Here is a 20,818-nt window from a genome sequence, read left to right as displayed (position 1 = left end):
CGTATTTTCTCTTCTCTAATGAAGAGAGAATGCATGTATTTGCAGAGGCTAGAGGATTTTCATATTGCCAGCCAGCTGCAGTGCTACTTGCATTATAAGTTTTTTAAAAGTTAGGTTAATTGCAGTATGCTGTTTAAAAGACTACTTTGTACAGATGAACCTCTTAAAGTAAAAAATCTGTACAACGTGCTTAGGACTCTTGTTTCCATGAAAGGTAGGTTTTGGAGCTAAGCATGGTCTTGACTAAATGAAATAGTTCATCTGTATTTTCTGAAGACTGTTTTGTAAAACAGATAATTCCTACACATAGAGTGTGGATAATAAGAGCAGCTAAGGAGCTGTAACAGGAGAGATTGAACTGAAAGTCCTCTCCAATGTGGTGAGTCTTGAGTGCACGTTCTCAGAAATGCGGAGTTCCAGGACTGTGGAGCGCCACCCACATGGCTCAGGCAGTCCGTCTGCCTCAATGCATTGCAGTCAGTTTTAACTGGTTTTGTTTTTAAGATTGTAGCAGCATCCATGGAAGAAAACCACATTTAAAATGTGCCATTGTTTCTAGGCTTCAGAAACTAGCTTTAAGAAACAATTCTGCATCTACAGCCCAGCATTTACGCCTGCTTGTCAGAGGACAAGACCAGGACTGCTTTCAGGTTTGTGGAGTACACGGCCCTGTTCTGTGTCATGTTCTTTTACGTTCAGGCTGTCTTGCGTTGTTCATTCTTGAAGAGTCTGTGTTACTGGCATGTTTTGTTTGTGCTGCTGCTCTGGTGGCTGCTGCTCTGTCTTACACAGAGGTTGCTTTTGAATTGTAGCTGCAGCACACTTTTGGCTCAGAAGAGCGATTGACCAATAACTGTGAGGTCAGGATTCGTCCAAAAGAAGACATTTATATCTCCGTGTTGTTTGCACCTACTCGCCTGTCTTGTATGTTGGCCAAACTCGAAATTAAACAACTTGGAGTTCGATCACAACCAGGTGTTAAGTTCACGGTAAGATAATTTTGCTATTTTTTCTCCCATGGAGTTTATGATGTATTGTAACTTGGTTCAGTTCAGTTCAGTCGCTTAGTCGTGTCCGACTCTTTGCGACCCCATGAATCAGTTAAATATTGGTAAATATATGTACTCTTTTATAAGTCAAAATATGTGATTGGTTACCTAGATTTACAGACAGATTAGAGAGTAATTATATACCTTGTAGAATTGTCCATTTTAAAAGCAGCCACCGTAGTAATCCTGTAAAATAGGTCTTGTCTATTTCATTTTGATTTGAACTTCTCAGGAACCCATTGTTTGGTTAAGTCCAGATTGAACTGTTTAAGTTGTTGATTTTCCAAGTAAATTTTCTTCTTTCAGTTCAGCAGGGTTTCTCCTGACATTACTTGTTAGACTCTGTTCTGTACACTAGGGATACACAGGACTTTTCTGTGTTGTTTCTTCCCAGCATAATTTCAGAAGATTTCAAGTCATTTCTTTAGCTAGATTCAGGGCGTTAAGAGAGAAAAGTGATAAACCCTGGAGGGGAGGAAAGAGGGACAAGGTAGTCAGATGAAATCCAAGCTCTCTGAAAGCAGCTCAGAACCGAGCAGCTACCTGGCAGTGGAGCTAGGACTGCAAAGCTGGTCTTTGCCCTAGTGTCACAGAGGAAAGGTGGAAAAGTCACAAGATTAACACCACCTAAAGGTTTTTTAAAAAGAATAGATACTTTTGGCAAATCTAACTATTTGATGCTGAAGGTGGACACATGCTCTGTGGAGCTTTTCACGTGGCCCCACGAGCTGTGATGTGCAGAACAGCCTGCAGAGTGGTGGTTCTCAGCCACCAGGGCACACTTGGTGGTTTCTGGAGACATTTGTGGTTTTCACAGTTCGACTTTTGGTACCTTTTTTTGAGTGGAGGCCAGGGGTGTGGCCAGACACCCCCGCAGTGCACAGGGCACCGCACATTAGATGGCCCACCCCAGGGTCCACTGTGCCAAGGCTGAGGAGCCTGCTCTAGTTGGGTTTTTATTTTATTTTAGTTTTGGCTGTGTAGGCTTGAGGGATCTTAGTTCCCTGACCAGTAATCGAACCCAGTCCCCCAGCAGTGGCAGCACAGAGTCCTAACCACGGGACCACCAGGGAAGTCCCTGAGAAGCCTGCTCTAGAGTAGTTTTCTGGTTGAATCTTTGGGTCTGTGAGCATTACTCAGATTTCATTTTATTTAATCTTTCTTCATCTTTTAACCTTTCAGTCAGTAGTCATTTGTGACTTCTGAGACTGAAAATACAGGAAGAATACTGGTATTGAGTGTTTTCAAAAGCTGATTCTCCTTGTTGTTTTCTAGCTTCTTATATAAGATTTACTGGCAACTTTCTATGGGAAAAGAAAAATTAGAACTATTTTTGGCTCTTGGAACCAACAGAGCTCACCATGGATGAGGTGGACTTTGCAGGAGTTCAGATCTGAAGCCCTTTAAATGCTGTTAATTTTTACTACAAGGCAGGCAATACTGAGGTTTCATCAACCTGAGTTTAATTTTTCAAAATGTTATTGTATTTGATACATAACAACTTGAAATAAGCCACTGATGTTTTCAAGTTTGCCAAGGATTCTTTGGAATTTATTTTAATAATTAGGAATGAAAGAGCATATTTAATGGAGTGCATTTAAAGAGTTTGGAAAGTTTGTATCCTTGCAGGATACCTGTTTCCTGCACTCCTATGTATAGAGTCTGTTCTGTGACTCCTGTTTCCTGGTGGTGCCACACCCCTGGGGGCCCCATGGCTCAGGGTGCCTGGTCTACCCTGGAGCCTCCACTCTGCACCCCCATGGCCAAGCTGGCTGTCCCGTGAGGCCCATTTGCGTTCTGGCTTCTCTTTGGCACACTACTGACTCTTCTGGACCAAAAGTTAACAAGAGTATATGCTCATAGATTTTTCTCCCCCCAAAACTTTTCATGTTGGAAATTTAAAATTACTAGAAATTTGAAAGAATTACTTGGCAAACATTCACATACCCTGGCACTTAGATTTTACACTTAACATTGTGCTGTATTTCTTCTGTCACACATTTAACCATCTGTCAATTTAACTTTTGTATTCATTTCAAGATAAATTTAAATTTCAATGTCTTTCATGCTGAACACTTCTTAAGCAAGCATATACTTATTAAGCAAGCATATCAATACTGATCTTATTTTTCCTTGTCATCTAAGCTTGGTTTCTGTAACAGTGAAAAATAATTATTCTTGGGATATGGGAAGGTAAATAATTTTGCAGCTCTTTGGTTTTTCTCTTAAAGCAGAGTCTTTACTATAGGTAGGGCTTGATTGGCAGTGAGGTAACCATTAGCCAAAGTACACAAAAATGAATAATTTTAATTTCAGTAAATCTGTTTCATTGTCTTCTCTGACTGTAATTTGATCTTCTGTTTTCTGCTTACATAAAAATAATTCCAGATGTTTGTATTCTGTTTTTAGATACCTTTGTCTGGATATGGAGGCACAAGTAACCTCATTTTGGAAGATGTTAAAAAATTATCTGACAGTTACATGGTAACAGTGAATGACTTAGTGCCTGGCCAGGAAAGTAGAGTTGTTATTTCTGTCCGTAACACTGGCCCTCGAGCAGCTTTTGTTAAAGCTGTAGGTTTTAAGGATTCTCAGAAAAAAGTTTTGCTGGATCCTAAAGTATTAAGGATTTTTCCAGACAAATTTGTGCTGAAGGAAAGAACACAGGAAGTAAGTATGAAAGTATCTGCACTAAAAATACGAGCTCATTTTTAGGTTAAAGTAAAAATTATGTATTTTATGGCTAAAGTTAACATCTTATTTGAAAGGAATATAGGATCTTATCTGATCTTGGAGGTGCTGTTTATGTGCATCAGTGTCTGCAGCCACTGTTTGTGTTCCTGTGACATTTATTGAGAGTGAAATATTTAATATTCACTCCTGATTTTTTTCTTGGCATCAGGATGTTACTATAATATATAATCCATCAGACAGAGAAAGCAGTTGTAAAACCACCACAGAACTGTCAACTATATACTTTTTTGGTGGAGATGAAATTTCACGTCAGCAGTATCGAAGGTGGGTTACTTACCTTAGACCATGACGGGGAGCATTAATGGAAGTATTGAAGCCTTAGCACTGGTTGGGATTTGTAATTTATGGAAGATGTTTTACTACTTATTAGTGAACTGGCAGATGAACAGTTTTGGTAAAATTTGTGTGACCGATAAAGCTACCTGTAGGAGAGATACAGGTAGAAATAGCTCGTCTCCAGGTTTCCTCGCAGTGAGTGTCCTTTTCTAAACATATATATAGTGGCCTCTGCTCCTTTGTTCAGATAGGACCTTGGACTTCATCCTTGGACCATCTTGGTAATGATGGCAGATCAGTTTCAGAAAAGATGTAAAAACTACTGGAAGAAAGTATATTGTGTAAACACACCTGACATGGAACATTTTGAGAGTGTTGAGAATTATTTGAATGGATCAAGCTGTATTTTAGACGTTGTAGGGTGTTTAATTACTTAAAGCTTGTGCTTCTAAAAAAATTTAGTACACCAATTTAAATGTGGTTTTATATGCTGGCATGTTGTCAAATTTTTATTTAGGTCTAAGTATGATTTAGACTTACTTATGAGTTGAAATCAGAGTTCTTATGTCATAAAATCTTTTTCCTCTCCTAAAGCTGGTATGAGGTGAGTGGAGGTCATGCCAATTCATGGTTCATGGGAAGTTGCTGCCTCCCGGGGGTGGTGTGTGTGCGGGCCAGTCTTGCTTTCTTCCAGTGCTTTGTGTCGTGCTGTGTTTTCTCCTGATACACGTTCAGGAAACTGTACTGTCTGTGGAGGACTATTAGAATGTTTAAAAAGAGTTTAGTATTGACTTTTAGTATATAATAATAGCACAGACCAGATGTGAAGGGTTCAACTTGGAACGTGGTTTTGTCTCTCAGTTGAGTATTTTAGAAATAGAAACTGACATTTGGAGAAATTAGATCACAGTTTTTTGTTTTTTTCCCTTTCTCTCTATTGGAGTATGGAAATCAGTGTACTGCTCTATAAATCCTTTTTGCCATTAATTTATGGTAATGAGATTTCTTTTGTTTGTGAACTTTTCAGTTTTGTAGAGAAATTCACTTTTCAGTTCTGTCACCTCAAAAGTCTCTAGAACAAGTCAGACAGACTGACAGAATTACATGGCAATTTAAATGTTTTCTTTAGATGCATTATTTGTATCATATTTTTTCCTGAGACAAATTTCTAACTGACTAAATTATCACAAATATTGTAAATGCATGACTTGAAAAGAATCTAATTTTTCTTCTTTCTGCTCTTCTGTCAGAGAGTTGTTGTTTTAACGTGTTTAACTGAAAATGATGATGTATATATACCACCATGTATAGCTTTTAAGGGAACGTCCAAAACAAGTTTTCTTTCTAAAATTACCTATATTGTGAATTAAAGCAAAATATTTATGTATTAATGCACCATGATGTCAGTGGGATTTGCCAGTCATTGCCAGATGCATGAATAAAATCTAATGAAGGTTTTTTGTCTGTAAAATGCCTTTGAATAAAATCTCTACTGACAGAGCTATGCTGCACATGCCGGAGGTGAGAGAGCAGGTCCTGCCCAGTCAGAGCGTGCTGCACAGCATCGACTTTGCAGAAGCATTTCAGGACGAGCTGCTTGTAACTGAAGGTGAGAATTTCAGTGTATTTTTTTTTTTATTTTAAATGTATTTTCTTATTTGGCTACGTTGGGTCTTAGTTGCAGTGTGTATGATCTTTTGTTGCAGCGTACGGGTTCTCTAGTTATGGCTCCAGAGCATGTGGGCTTAGTTGCTTTACAGCACGTGGAATCTTCGTTCCCCAACCAGGGATCGAACCTGCATCCCCTGCGTTGCAAGGTGGATTCTTAACCATCAGACCATCGGGGGAGTCCTTCAGTATATTTTAGATCTTTTGGGTCCAGTGATGTGATATAAGGAAGAAGTGTGTTGGTTTAGATGTGATGTCAGACTGAATTGGTCACAGCTCTGCTGTATGACTTTGGATAGATTACATCACTGAAATTCAGTTTCCTTAGCTATAAAGTGAGAGGAATAATATTTGTACTGTCTGCACAGAGTTCTTGTGAACTCTTGTGAGTTCAGATGAGAGAGCTTTGCCTTGTAAATGTTAGATATTAATATGTTATTGCACTTAGTGTTTGGGTGGACTTGTGGGCAGAGAATGGTCATGATTAAACTCAAGTTATTACTACTTAAGGTTTCATGATTTCACACTTACGCTCATTTTGAGATTTCTCTGCTCTTGTGCTGGGTGTGCAGTTGTTGGAGAATGTGATTGTGGTTGAGTGACTCTAATCTAGATATTTAGACCTGTTTGAGCTGAACAGTTCAAGTGTTTAGTGGTATTTATTACTCATACAAAATATAAGAATGGAGACATGCAAATTGTGTAAAAATACATGTATAGATTTTCATCACAGTGTTCATTATAGGAAGAAGTTAGAAGTAACCTAAATGTCTAAGAATAGAGGATTGTTTAATCTTGCAAAAGAATATTTTTAAGCCATTCAGACAGTATGATTCTGTATTAAGTGACATGAAAATCTCCTCATTTATTAAGAAAAAAGTTATTTTTAAATTTTGCATGTAAGATCTCCATATGGTAAAAATAATATTTATAGTTAAGTGGGTAAAATTGCAGGAATGTACACACCAAAATAATAAGAATCGTTATATTCTGGTGGTAGAATTTGAGGCAGAATTGTCTTTTCCCCCCAACTTCTATTTTCTAGTTTTTTAATGGTGAAGTGCATACTCCTTCTGAAGTGGGAAATGATAAGGGAAAGGGTATTTATTCCTGTGTAGAGGTGACAGAGAGTAGTTTATGACCTTTTGGGCAGATTGGGAGTCTAGATCATCTGCTTCAAGGGTGGGTTAGTTACGAAGAGTGGAAAGATTGAAAACGGCTGGGAAGAGTCTCAGATTTGGAGCTGAACCTAACTTCATAGCCCCACCTCTGCCAACTCAGCTCCTCCAAGCTTCACCTTGCATGTCCCTCCTCAGAGGAAGGAAGAAGCCATGTGGCAGGGTTAACCTGACTGTGCCCTGGACGCCATGGTATAGCAGCAGTGAGTCCTGATAAGAACGGGGCCACGTGTACAGCTCTCGGCTCAGCCACAGGACTGATTGGATGGACTTGGTGGGTGGGGAGTACAGGGCACGGTCATAGGGGTGAAACGTGTATGCAGCCTGGCCTCTGGGGGCTAAAAGACCAAGGAGGATAGGTGGGGAAGTGCAGCATGAAAGTTCTGACAGACCCTTCATAGGGCTCAGGGGCCTGAAGAAGGGTGCCCTGCTAAGAGAGTGGGGAGGGGTTGTAAGGAAGAGAAGATGTGCACCATGGTGCCTGGAGAGGTGTGTTCTGGCAGAGGCAGCTGGTGTGCAAGCATTTGGAAGGGGATGTGTTAAGGGTCATGCTGACAAACCCAGCCAAGTGTTCAGGTAACCTGCTGAGCCCCTCTGCATTGGGGCTGAGTGGGGCTTCAGGTGGGTGGGTCCTCAGGCACCAGGCTGTACCCCAGGGTGTACTGGCCTCCTGGAGGTGCTGTGCATGCTGCCCAAATGGAGGGGGAACGCAGCCCACTTGGTTTTGTGTTAATTGGTATAGTGGATCCCCATGAGAATATTGCAGTTGAACTTTTTCTATGATTATTTTGAAAAACATTTGTTTGAGCATATTACTGTGACAAGCATTCATAGTGATCTTTTGTAAAATGTGTAATGATTGTGGCAAATAATTTCACAATTAAGCTTTTATAGTCAAGATATCTTAATATAAATTTCAATTTATACTTCCTGTGTTCTTTCTGAAGTTTCATTTTAAAAATATATAATTCTTAATATTTAATTTATATGTAGAATACAGGCATATTCTCTGAAAATTTCTTGTATGTATGCATTCATTCAGGCGGGTTTATCTCTAGATAAACTGTCTGATCAGTCTAAATACATGTAGTTATGCTAACACCGCCTGGTTTCTGGATTTGCTGAGGTTAAGTGTCTGTGAGGTGGTCTCTCAGATCCTCGCTTCAGGTGCTGCATTCTGGAGTTGAGGTGATGCTGCCTCTGAGCACTGCAGAAACTGAGCAGGGTAATTTATGTCAGGGGTCAGGATGCTTGTTGTTATGTTACAGTAGGGGAAGACTGCAGTTCAGGGCGGGAAAGGAGGTGGCCACAGTTCACTGCTGAGCACGGGTGCTGCTGTCACCCAAGTCCAGGGCAGAACCTGGGCTGCAAGTCATTGATGCTGATCTGTAGGGTCAAAATCTGAGTGTCACCTGACCCCAACTAAGAAAGTACAAGAATATATGTAAATGGTGTGATTGTGTGAAGATTCATGTATTTCACACATTATTTTCTGTTTCAGTGTATGACCTTCCCCAGCAGCCCAATGATGTCCAGCTCTTTTATGGAAACATGCGTAAAATCATACTTTCAGTAATTGGAGAATTTAGAGATTCCATTTCCAGCAGAGAATTTCTTCCACCTTCTGCCAAACCTAGCTTGGAATTCAAAAGGTAAAACTAACAAAACATCTTTCACCAGATTTCAAGATTATTTGATTCATAGTAGAGCTGATCCTTTCCCTTATACTTTGTGCTTTTTGTCTTGAAATGTTTATTTCAGCTTTATTTTTAAATTGAAATAATTTCAAACTTACGGAAAAGTTTAAAAATAGTATAGAGAACTTCCATACACTGTACAGAAATTCCCTGGTTGATGACATTTTATTATTTTCCTTTATGTATATGTAGCTTTCTCTGAATAAGGTATTTAGGAGTGAGTCGCAGGCATGATGACCAGTCAGCCCTGAATTTGCTGCACATTAACCCCCTCATAGCCATGGCAGACCTGTCAAGGTTAGGACACTGACATGATCCAGGACCACCGTCTGGTTCGTGGATTCCCCATGTACCTGCAAGTTTCCCAGTGGTGCCCTGTGTAGCTAAGGCAAACAACAGAAAGGACACTGCCTCTTTCCACTTCCTCTTTGGTCCAGAATCTGAGATTACACGTGTGTTTGGTTATCTTGTCCCTTTACTCCCTTTCAATAAAGAGAGTTCCTTGGTCTTCTTTTCACGCCTGAGAAAACACAGGGTTGTTTAGCAAGTAAGATCTACAGAGTCAAAGGTGTTATCCAGAGTGAATCTTTGGTGCTGACTTGGGATGAAACAAGGAGAACCTGGGACTGCCCGTGGTCCCCTTCGCGGCATCAGCTCTCCCCTCTAGCTTAGGTTTAACACCACATCCGTAAGTTCTGGATTGATATGTGACACAGGAGGGAACTATTTTGATCATGAAAAGTATCTCATACTTTGATAATTATGTAACCTGTGTGAAATTTTTAAACAACTGTGCCACATAAATTAGTAAGTTTCATATTTCTTTACCATGGACGATAGGAGACAGACAAGGTGCCATCAGGCCTATTGTAGGTAAGGACCTGAGTGCGTTTGCTGTGGGATCTGGCATTCGCAAGATGACAGGTGATTTGACTAAGCCATCTTTCTTTATTTCTCCTGGGCTTTCCCTGTAAAACAGGAAAAGTAGGCTATAGGCCAGAGACCTTGGTATTCTTACAGAGTGCAGGCCAATTACTTAATGAAATAGTCTTAATTTCAGCGTCAACTTCAGGACATGCAGAGTGATGCTATTTGTTTCTCAGAGCAGCGTCTCTGGTGCTGAGCAGTGCTGGTTGTCCCATTACTGGGAAGATTCTTGCCAAGTTTCTCTACTGTAAGGTTAGTTAATAAATATCTTGAAGGAGTGTTACAGTAAGTGACTTAAAAATGGTAGATGATCTTATACCTTGCCAGACTTCGTGTGCCCAGTGAGGATGGATGGCATCCTGACCCATGTTATTCCTGTCTTGGCTGCTGACTGGTGATTTTCTGATCTCACCTTTCTTTCTCCATTCTGTAGTTATCTTTCCATTCTGAGGAAGGAGTGTCCTTTTTCCTCTTACTCACGTGTTTCAGGGTGGACTCGGATGCAGGACCAGTCCCCTTGTCACTGTTTGGTTCCCTGAGCTGCTCCCCGGTCCTGTGCCTGTGCCCATAGCACCTGTGGGCACCTCCTTATCCACAGACTCATCCTTCACTTTCTTACAACCTGGAAACCCGGACGCGGGCAGCAGTGTGCTCATAGTTGTTAGTATTATTAGCTTTGTGAAGCCGGTTCTCATTATTCACTTAAAGATACACAAAGAGTTCTGTTGTTTTTCTTAAATTCTTAATATTGGGCATTTTTGTAGTAAATCTTATACTTCAGAAGTTAAAGCAGGGAAGAAATTGTTGTGTATTCTAATTAAAGATTAGTAATATTTAACCTGGCTTCCCTGGTGACTCAGTGGTAAAGAATCTGCCTGCCAATTCAGGAGACACCAGAGATGGGGGTTTGATCCCTAGGTCTGGAAGATTCTCTGGAGAAGGAAAGAGGAGCCCACTCCAGTATTCTTGCCTGGGAAGTCCAACTGACAGAGGAGCCTGGTGGGCTACAGTTACAGTCCATAGGGTTGCAAAAAGTTGGACATGACTGAGTGACTAAGCACTTACACACACACACACGCAATATTTAACCGATACTGTACTTTATACACATTGCTTAAGAATACACAGTGGTAAGGATTTTTATTTGCTGAAAAATATATAGTATATAGTGTACTTGAAGTTTTATCTATTTTCAGATTTATGAGTAATACAAAAATATGACACAATCTGCTTTTTATCATTTTTAATCTCTTTTCTCTCTCTCTAGTGAATCTGGCAGTTGTGAAGCACATGGTGGTAACATTTCTTTGGATGTTTTGCCAGTGAAGGGTCCTCAGGGTTCTCCCCTTCTTTCACAAGCTGTTCATCCACCTCAGGATAACTTGGCCTCAGAGGAAGTGTGGGCTGTCCACCCTGAGCACCTGATCTTGGTTGCTCCTTCATGTGAGTGTGTCCCCAACGGCAGGACAAAAATCTGTCTGGGGCCCTGGCTGTCCCTGTTCTGTGCACACAGCTCTTGTAGGGAAGACCAGAGTGTTGTCCTGACATGAGGCCACGGACCCCAGGCCAAGCTCCCATGAACAGACCCTTCCTCCTGCCACCCTTCCCCACCACCCTGAGAACCAGTTGACACTTGGCCTCTTACCCTTAGCATTGGTACCGTTGGTCCAGAGGAGGAAGTCCTAGTACCTATGTCTGTGCCCAAGATAATGCAAGGGTAACAATTTCCAGGTTTTGTTTTTTGTCTTTGTTCAGTATTGATCTTATTCAGTATCTTTGTAGTTCCCAAGGTTGAATGAAGATCTTGCTTTACCAGGAATTTGAAATTTCTGTCAGGGGCAGTTGAGAAAGCAAAATAATTTGGTATTATAGTATATTTATGTAGGATTTGTTTTTGCTATTTATTAATCTTGGTCTTTATTATTAATGCTAAATGTGAGTAACATTTTGTCTGCCGTCATAGGTGATACAGCAAAAACTGGACGTTTCCAGATTGTAAATAACTCTATTAGGTTGCTGAAATTTGAGCTGTACTGGCCAGCACACTGCCTTACAGTGACTCCACAACATGGGTTTATCGCACCAGAGTAAGTATGACCTCCTTGTCCACTGGGTGTTATTCACATGCTTCATAGGCCATTTAAACTTAGTAGGATTTTGCAGTGTGCTGACTCTACAGAGCACCATGCGTGGTTCTGTGGGAACACACTGAGTTCAAGACTCATACTGCTTAGCGGTGGGGCCCATCCACAGCCAGTTATAGTATCAGCCTAAGAGAGTCAAGAGCTGAGTGAGACGGGAGAGAATTCCTAGAGTGAAATCTCCTGACACAGCTATGCCTACAGAGTTACAGCATGGTATACATCTGTGCACGAGGTGAGGATGGTAGTCCCCGAAGCCCTGTGGTCCTGGCTTGTCACCTTGGGCCTGGAAGCTTACTCTGCTGGTTTTGTCTAAGGACATTTTACAGACATGGCTTCCTGACTTCTGCTGTGTCTGAGCTATAGTCTAGCTTACCGTTTTCCACAAAGGATTAAAAAGAAGTCTTTGGGGGCCGAATGGTGATGAGCCACTGCCCTCTCTGTGCAGCATGGTTATTGGTGGGGTAAGCCTCAGCTCTCCACTTCCTGAGAACAGTCCCAACTGGCACAGAACACGCACACCTGAAAGTTGCTTCACACGAGAGCAACTTGGAATCTGCTTTCTTTGCTTTTGCAAAATGATGGCGTATGGACTTCAAGAGAGTTTATTTGACCAAGACTGGGTTGAGGTAAGGTTAGAGACACTCCACAGAAAGGCTTCTGGGACCAAAGCAGTCAGTTAAGTACTTGCTTGTTAATGGGTGAAAAACTGGAGGTGACAGAGCAGGTTGTCCACAGCAACTGGTGCATGGCCCTTCGTGTTGTGCTATTAGCTCAGCTATATTGGATGTGGGTATAGATCTCTCTTGTAACTGGTAGTGTCTCTTAAGTGACAGATCTGGTCACACTCCACATTTCAGTCTTTGTCATCCCATAGCTCTTGAGCACAGTGAGCACAGAAACCTGACCCACTGGGGGAGGAAAGAAGCACTCTTCTCCCCACCCCCATTCCAGTTACTCTCTGCAACAGTGACAGCTTAGAGTATTCATGGTAGTGGTCTTTCTCTAGAAATATTTAGTTTGAATTACTGTATAGATGCATTTCTGTGGTGTGGTCTGTTTTCACATGAGCTTTGCCCTCAGGTTCTTGGCTTTACACCACTCAGCTTTTTGTCAGTAACCAAGTTGGGATTGAGGTAAAATCAGATGTACATGGGAGCTCACCTCTATTCTCTGCTTTTTCTGAACAGTGGGGAAACTCTTGGTGGTCATTGATGGTGCAGTGTTTTAACTCTTGTGGTTATTGCTGTTACTACACTATTCTTGGTTCTCAGTATTCAATTCTTCTTTTAAGGAGTAAGATGCAAATTCTTGTGAGTCCCAATTCCTCCTTATCCACAAAACATTCAATGTTCCCGTGGAGCGGCTTGATCTATATACACTGTGACAATGGACAGAAGGTACTTAAAAAAATTTTTTTAATCAATATTTTTTTTGCAATTTAACTGTTATAATCCTATTGATGGCACTTATATTTCACAAATCAAATTGAGGTCCTTTCAGCCCAAACAGCTTATGTAACTAGAGCACTTAGTACAGATTTTTCCACCAGTGAGCTGAGTAAGTTTCCTGGTGCAGCAGTGGGGAGTAGGGCCTGGAAGCCACCATTAACTTGAAAATTCTGCTTTGAAAAAGAGGGGAGTAGGGAAAAAAGATCAAGTCAAATAGCTACTTTGGGATCTGAATAGACTTTACTTTCTAAATTCATCAGTGTTTCAGTTGTTTGGCATTACTTTTGTCTACATGATTAAAAAATAGGAATTAAAAAAAACCAATAATTTCACTTTGTCTCATTTCAGAAAATTGTGAAGGTTCAAATCCGAGAAGACTTGACCCAGGAAGAACTTTTCACTCATTTGACCTCCAGCCCACTTGGGATCCTTTCCCAAGAAACCGAGCGTGCAGTTAATCTGGTAAAACCAGCAACAAAACCACCTTCCACAAAAGTTGAGCTAAGAAACAAGACAGTTACTTTTCCTCCAACAGAACCTGGTGAGACCTCAGGTATTATATCACAAGGTTACATCTTCAAATGTTGATAGATGGGATCTAACGGCTCCTAGTTAACCGTAGTTTGAGACAGTGTTAACTTCAGGAGAAAATCAGCAGTTCTCAGAAATTGTTTCAGTGACCAGCTTGATTCAAGGAAGCTACAACTAGGCCTTCAGTTCAGTTCAGTTCAGTTGCTCAGCCGTGTCTGACTCTTTGCAACCCCATGAATCGCAGCACGCCAGGCCTCCCTGTCCATCACCAACTCCCAGAGTTTACCCAAACTCACGTCCATTGAGTCGGTGATGCCATCCAGCCATCTCATCCTCTGTCATCCCCTTCTCCTCCTGCCCTCAATGCCTCTCAGGCCTTTAGTAGAGGCTTAGACTGTTTGTCAGAGCCATCCTTTCCCAACTCTCACTGGATCTTTGACCAGAGCTGCTGCTAAGTTAGTGGCCAGAGAGGAGAGGAAGGTGGTAGAGCCAGGGCTCATCCCTTAGGCTGTGACTGCAGGTTCTAGGCCTGCGTTGCCTGCTCCGCCTCCACCCCAACCCAGCCCTCCATCCAGGGCCTGAGAATAGTGAAGTGCTGTGTGAAGCTCCTCTGAGCTTCCTCAGGGGCCTGGAACGGTGCTCTGTGCTTCTTCAGTACGTGATGAAGAAGATGCTTTAGTCCTTCAGTAACTTTTCCCTTTGGTTAAATACAAAATAGGGCATCTGTCAAATAGGACTTAAAAAATAATGTCAAAATACAAGACAGAGCATCTAGGTTCTTAACAGAACCTAGAAAGTTAGGTTCTGTTAGAACCTAACAGAACAGTTAGAAAATAGTGTCTTTGTTGGACTAAAAGGGATCTGATTGTATTTCTTCTCTGTGGTAAGGAAATCACAGTATTTATCACATATTATCATAGGGATCTGCTTGTTTACTTACCCCTCAAAGAGTTTGAGTTGTGAAATGTGTTCCTTATAGGAAATTATCTGGAAATTGAGAATCATGGTGACAGGGAAGTGAGGTGGCACCTGTCGTCTTTAGCCCCACCTTATGTCAAGGTCAGTGATAATTGCCTTAATAGACTCATTTTAATGTTTATGTAGGATGTTTAAAAATCTGGATTAAGACCATAGGTAGAGATTACTGGGTTTTTGTTAGTCTGCTTCATTTACTTGATTATTTCTGTGGGTGGAACTGACCTGCCCAGTCTGGTTCACACCGTGGTTTTAGGAATCAGGCTAGAGAATGTATGTGAAAATATGTGCTTGCTCTGTTTAGTGCTGCCTCCTGCAGCCCAGTTTTTTATCTGAAATAATTTTATTCTGAAAAATATATATAGATTTTATCCCAGACATGTGTGTGTGTTTCTTTTTCCTGGTTCTGAGTGCTGCTGTGTGTTGGAGGCAGGGCTGAACTTTACTTGCCAGGGAGTCTTAGCCTGTGTGCCCGCATGTGGTGTCTGCCAGCAGGCACCGCACAAGCCGCGTGCATGGTCACATGTTGTCACATGTGATAACGGCCTCTCTGCTCTCTTCTTGATGTGACCATCACGGTTCTGAGCCATAATGTTAACAAGCTGTGTGCAAAAGATAGTGCTGGGCCCTCTGACAGGAAATGAAGTGCTGATATTGCGTGGGGGTGTTGAACGCACACTCAGCAGGGTTCTTGAGGAAGCAGCAGTCTTCTGACGAGGGAGCAGCCTCCTATAGAGAGTACTGCAGCTGGGGGTGGGAGGAAGGGTCTGTGTCCAGTGAGGCCTGGTGTGAGCGGAGCCTGGGTGCTCCTGGTCTCCAGGAAACGGGTTTGTCCTCGATGACTGTGAAGGCAGTGGTGTCACTGTGGAACTGATCTGTTGACTGTTTTTTTAAATCTAATTGTTTAAATGGTGTCTTTGTAGGGAGTTGATGAGAGTGGAGATGTTTTTAGAGCTACCTATGCAGCATTCAGATGTTCTCCTATTTCTGGTGTACTGGAAGGCCATAGTGTCCAAAAGGTGAGTTCTGACATCTTTTCATAGCCGTCTGGTGGGAACACAGTGTCAATTGTCCAGGAGTGCCTCGTTTCCACCCAGAAGAGTTCACTCCACCTGGATGGTGCTGCTCATAGCCAGGCTCCTGTGAAAGTGGCAGCAGCACAAATCTGTACTGTGCTCCTGCGGCAGGACATCTTGCTAGGTAGGTAACAACACCATGCTTGGTGTGTGACTGGTGCTCACTCATTCTGGTGTGAGGTTGTCACCTGGCTAGCCTGTGCTGGGAACATGCTTCCAGGGGACTGATCCAGATAGTGGTTTTGTCAACCAGCCAGTCAGAAAGCTCTACCAGTGCTGACCTTGCACTCTAAAATAACTTTTTTAAAGGATTTGCACTATTTTAACATTGTATTTCTATTTATTTGGTTTATGATACAATATTATATAAGTTATAGATATGTAATATGATGATCACTATTTTAAAAGATAATCCATTTGTAGTTTTTATACAATATTGGCTATATTCCTCATGTTGTATAATACATCCTCCTATCAATACCTTATTTTATGCCTAAATAGTTAGTACCTCTTAATCTTCTACTCCTATATTGCCCCTCCCCCATCCCCACCAGTGACTGCTAGTTTGTTCCATACATCTGTGAGTCTGCTTATTTTTTACTTGTATTTCTTAGAGTCCGTATATATAAGTGATATCATACAATATCTGTCTTTCTCTCTTTTTTCACTTGGCACAATGCCCCCCAAATCCACCCATGTTGCTGCAAATGGCATGATTTTATTCTTTTTCCTGACTGATACTACATTGTGTGTATGTGTACACACATACCATACCTTCTTTATCCATTCATTTGTTGATGGACACTTAGGTTGCTTCCATATCTAGGCAATTGTAAATAGTGCTTCTGTGAACATTGGGGTGCATCTGTCTTTTCAAAGTAATGTTTTATTTATGTATTTATTTTTAAATAAATACTCAGGACTGGAATTGCTGGGTTATTGTTGTTTAGTCACCAAATTGTCTGACTCTTTTGCAACTCCATGGACTGTAGCCTTCCAGACTTCTCTGTCCATGGGATTTCCCAGGCAAGAAGACTAGAGTGGGTTGCCATTTCCTTCTCCCCGGATCTTCCCAACCTAGACGTTGAACTCATGTCTCTTGCATTGGTAGGCAGATTCTTTGCTACTGAACCACCTGGGAAGCCCTGCTGGGTCATATGGTAGTTCAATTTTGTTTTTTGAGAAACTTCTGTGCTGTTTTCCACAGTGGCTGCCCCCACTTACATTCCCACCAACAGTGTACAAGGGTTCCCTTTTCTCCACATTCTCGCCAGCATTTGTTATTTGTCTTCTTCTTGGTTATGGCCATCCTGACAGTTGTATGGTGCTAGCTCTTTGTGGTTTTGATTTTCATTTCCCTGGTGGTTTGCAATGTTGTGCATGTTTTCATGTACCTGTTGGCCATTTGCATTTCCTCTTTAGACAAATGTGTATTTAGTTCTTCTCATTTTTTAATTGGCCTGATTTTTTGTCTGTGAGCTATTTATATATGTTGGATATTAACTCCTTACTGGTCATATCATTTGCAAATATTTTCCCCCATTCAGTAGGTTGTCTTCATTTTGTAGATTGTTTCCTTTGCTGTGCAAAAGCTTATGAGTTTAGTTAGGTCCCATTTGTTTATTTTTGCTTTTATTTCCTTTACTTTAGGAGACAGATTAAAAAAATATATACTGCAATGTCAGAGAGTCTTCTGCCTGTGTCTAGGAGTTTTATGGTTTCTGGTCTTTAATCCATTTTGAGTTTATTTTTTATATGGTGTTAGAAAATGTCCCAATTTTATTCTTTTCCATGTGTTAATTGCTGTCCAGTTTTCCCAGAACCACTTACTGAAGAGATTTTTTCTCTATTTTATATTCTTCCCTCTCTTGTTGCAGATTAATTGGCCATAAATGGGGTTTATTTTTGATCTCTTTGTCCTGTTCCTGAAAGTGAAAGAGGAAAGTGAAAAAGTTGGCTTAAAGCTCAACGTTCAGAAAACTAAGATCTCGGCATCTGTTCCCATCACTTTGGGGCAGATAGATGGGGAAACAGTGGAAACAGTGGCTGACTTTATTTTTCTGGGCTCCAAAATCACTGCAGATGGTGACTGCAGCCATGAAATTAAAAGACGCTTTACTCCTTGGAAGGAAAGTTATGACCAACCTAGATGGCATATTAAAAAGCAGAGACATTACTTTGCCAACAAAGGTCCATCTAGTCAAGGCAGTGGTTTTTCCAGTGGTCATGTATGGGTGTGAGAGTTGGACTGTGAAGAAAGCCGAGTGCCGAAGAATTGATGCTTTTGAACTGTGGTGTTGGAGAAGACTCTTGAAAGTCCCTTGGACTGCAAGGAAATTGAACCAGTCCATCCTAAAGGAGATCAGTCCTGGGTGTTCATTGGAAGGACTGATGCTAAGGCTGAAACTCCAATACTCTGGCCACCTGATGCGAAGAGCTGACTCATTTGAAAAGACCCTGATGCTGGGAAAGATTGAGGGCAGGAGGAGAAGGGGATGACAGAGGATGAGATGGTTGGATGGCATCATCAACTCAAAGGACATGGGTTTGGGTGGACTCTGGGAGTTGGTGATGGATAGGGAGGCCTGGCGTGCTGCGGTTCATGGGGTCTCAGAGAGTCGGACACGACTGAGCGACTGAACTGAACTGAACTGTCCTGTTCCATTGATCCATGTATCTGTTTTGGAACTGGTACCATGCTATTTTGATTACTGTAGCTTTGTAGTATAGTGAATTCTACCAAACATTTAGAGAAGAGTTAGCACCTATCCTTATAAAACTGTTCCAAAATATACAGAGGAAGAGACACTTTCTAACTCATGCTATGAGGCCACCATCATTCTGTTACCAAAACCAGGCAAAGATAATCACACACAAAAAGTGAAAATTACAGACCAATATCTCTGAATGTAGGTGTAAAAATTGTCAAAAAAAACCCACTAGCAAACTGAATCCAACAATACATTGGAAGGATCAAACACTGTCATCAAGTGGGATTTATCCCAGGTATGCAAGGATTTTTCAATGACTGCAAATCATAATTTGTTGATGTGATATACCATATCAACAAGTTGAAGAATAAAAACTGTATGATTATCTCAATAGATGCAGAAAAAGCTTTTAACAAAATTCAACATCCGTTTATAATTAACTCTTCAGAAAGTGGGCATGAAGGGAACATACCTCAACATAATAAAGGTCACATATGACAAACTCACAGGTAACATCATACTCAACACTGAAAAGCTGAAAGCATTCTTTCTTAGGTCGGGAACAAGACAAGGATGACACTCTCTACTTTTATTCAGCATAGTTTTGGAAGTCTTAGTGATGGGAATCAGAGAAGAAAAAGAAATAAGAGAGATCCAAATTGGAAAAGAAGTAAAACTCACTGTTTCTGTTTGACAGAATATTGCGTTGGCCAAAAAGGTCGTTTGGATTTTACTGGAATATCTTGCTATACATAAGAAATCCTAAAGATGCCACCAGAAAACCAGAGCTTACTAATGAATTTGGTAAAGTTGTAGGATACCAAATTAACATACAGAAATCTGTTGCATTTCTGTACACTGAGAACAAACTATCAGAAAGGAAAACTGAGGAAATAATCCCATTCACCAATGAATCAAAAACAATAAAATACTTAGGAATAAACCTACTTAAGAGGCAAAAGACCTGTTTTCTGAAAAGAATAAGATGCTGATGAAAGAAATTGAAGCTGATGCAAACAGAAAGACATACTGTGTTCTTGGATTGAAAGAATCAGTATTGTTAAAATGACTGTACTACCCAAGGCAATCTATAGATTCGGTGTAATCCCTATCAAAATCTCAATGGCATTTTTCACAAAACTAGAAAAAATTTTTAAAATTTGTATGGAGACACTAAAGGCTCCAGATAGCCAAAGCAGTCTTGAGAAAGAAAGATAGAGCTGGAGGAATCTGGCTCCCTGACTTGAAAAGTATACTTGTTCTGGTACAGGTACAGTAACAAACCCACTAAAAATGTTAAAATTCTTTTTCCATTAGTGCAAAATTAATACAAAGAGTTTTTCCCTTCAATTTTTTCATAGCACACTTTGAATTGGTAACCTCAGTGCATGTGTGTAAGGTTCAGAGTCTAAATTTCTCTCCTGGATGTGTTGTTTGTAGGTCTCCATCATGTTTTTGCCCAGAGATAGAGGAGACTATGCCCAGTTTTGGGATGTTGAGTGTCATCCTCTTAAAGAGCCTCACCTGAAGCACACCTTAAGATTCCAGCTCTCTGGACATGTGAGTATTTCACTGAATTTAAGTAAATTACTGGGTGTGTTTTGAAGACAACAGGTGAAACTGGCCTGAGAAAGCTAAGTATGTCCCCAGTTTTATTATAATCCCATTAATTCTACTGTAGCTGCTTATCATCTTAGTTTTCTTATGTGTCTTTATTTATTGGCTCTGTGAAATCTGTGTTTGCCTTAATTAGGTAAGGTTTTGTGTGTGTGTGAGACACACACAGAGAGAAACAGTATAAGATAAAGCATTTGTAATTAAAGGAATTTAAAAATCTGAAGTGTCCTTTTTAAGAATTAGGAAGTAGTAAAATTCAGTTGGGTAAATGTCCATGTATTTATTTCTCCTCCTCCACCCTGTGATTCTTTTTCTACAGAGTGTCAGAGCAGAAAGTGAGCCTGGAATTTCACGCATTTCCACAAATAGCCTCATTAAAATAGATAATATACTTAAGCTTCGAAGACAGGCTGTATCTGAGGCTTCTGCCTTCATACCTGGGTATGTTATTTCTCTCATTCTCATGAGTTTTTCCCAGTACTTTATTGAGGTGTAATCACATTCGACAAAATGCCCAGTGGCTTACCTGTGATTGACATGTGTCACCCCACTGCAGTCAAGGTAGAGACTTGACTCCCAGTTCCTCTCATCTGGGAGTTCTCATGTGGCTTCTCCAGCCACCCCCATCCTCACCTGGGATTTATTCTGTTCTGTATGTTGCCTTAGTTCTGTGGATTTCATGTACACCTGCACTTAGGTTTTGCCTGGCTTCTTTCACTTAGGTGGTGATGTTGGGATCTTTGGTGTTGGTGAGCCCACCTGTGGTG

At 41.0% G+C, this 20,818-nt stretch overlaps 1 protein-coding gene across 1 annotated transcript in view; it reads left to right on the top strand.

Moving 5' to 3' along the window:
• The window catches only part of CEP192 (centrosomal protein 192), a 73,214-nt gene that overhangs the window by 43,416 nt on the left and 8,980 nt on the right, over nucleotides 1–20,818 (top strand). The window contains exons 28-41 of the mRNA XM_040264584.1: nucleotides 560–650; nucleotides 813–989; nucleotides 3,459–3,719; nucleotides 3,952–4,067; nucleotides 5,579–5,688; nucleotides 8,427–8,577; nucleotides 10,817–10,992; nucleotides 11,513–11,636; nucleotides 12,985–13,090; nucleotides 13,490–13,694; nucleotides 14,652–14,731; nucleotides 15,571–15,666; nucleotides 19,875–19,994; nucleotides 20,371–20,492. Of these exons, the coding sequence (XP_040120518.1) occupies nucleotides 560–650; nucleotides 813–989; nucleotides 3,459–3,719; nucleotides 3,952–4,067; nucleotides 5,579–5,688; nucleotides 8,427–8,577; nucleotides 10,817–10,992; nucleotides 11,513–11,636; nucleotides 12,985–13,090; nucleotides 13,490–13,694; nucleotides 14,652–14,731; nucleotides 15,571–15,666; nucleotides 19,875–19,994; nucleotides 20,371–20,492 (1,935 nt within the window). The remainder of the gene's footprint in view (nucleotides 1–559; nucleotides 651–812; nucleotides 990–3,458; nucleotides 3,720–3,951; nucleotides 4,068–5,578; nucleotides 5,689–8,426; nucleotides 8,578–10,816; nucleotides 10,993–11,512; nucleotides 11,637–12,984; nucleotides 13,091–13,489; nucleotides 13,695–14,651; nucleotides 14,732–15,570; nucleotides 15,667–19,874; nucleotides 19,995–20,370; nucleotides 20,493–20,818) is intronic.

Source organism: Oryx dammah, unplaced genomic scaffold (genome assembly GCF_014754425.2).
Source record: "Oryx dammah isolate SB20612 unplaced genomic scaffold, SCBI_Odam_1.1 HiC_scaffold_22, whole genome shotgun sequence".
NCBI lineage: Eukaryota > Metazoa > Chordata > Mammalia > Artiodactyla > Bovidae > Oryx > Oryx dammah.
This window is presented reverse-complemented; position numbering and strand designations above follow the sequence as displayed.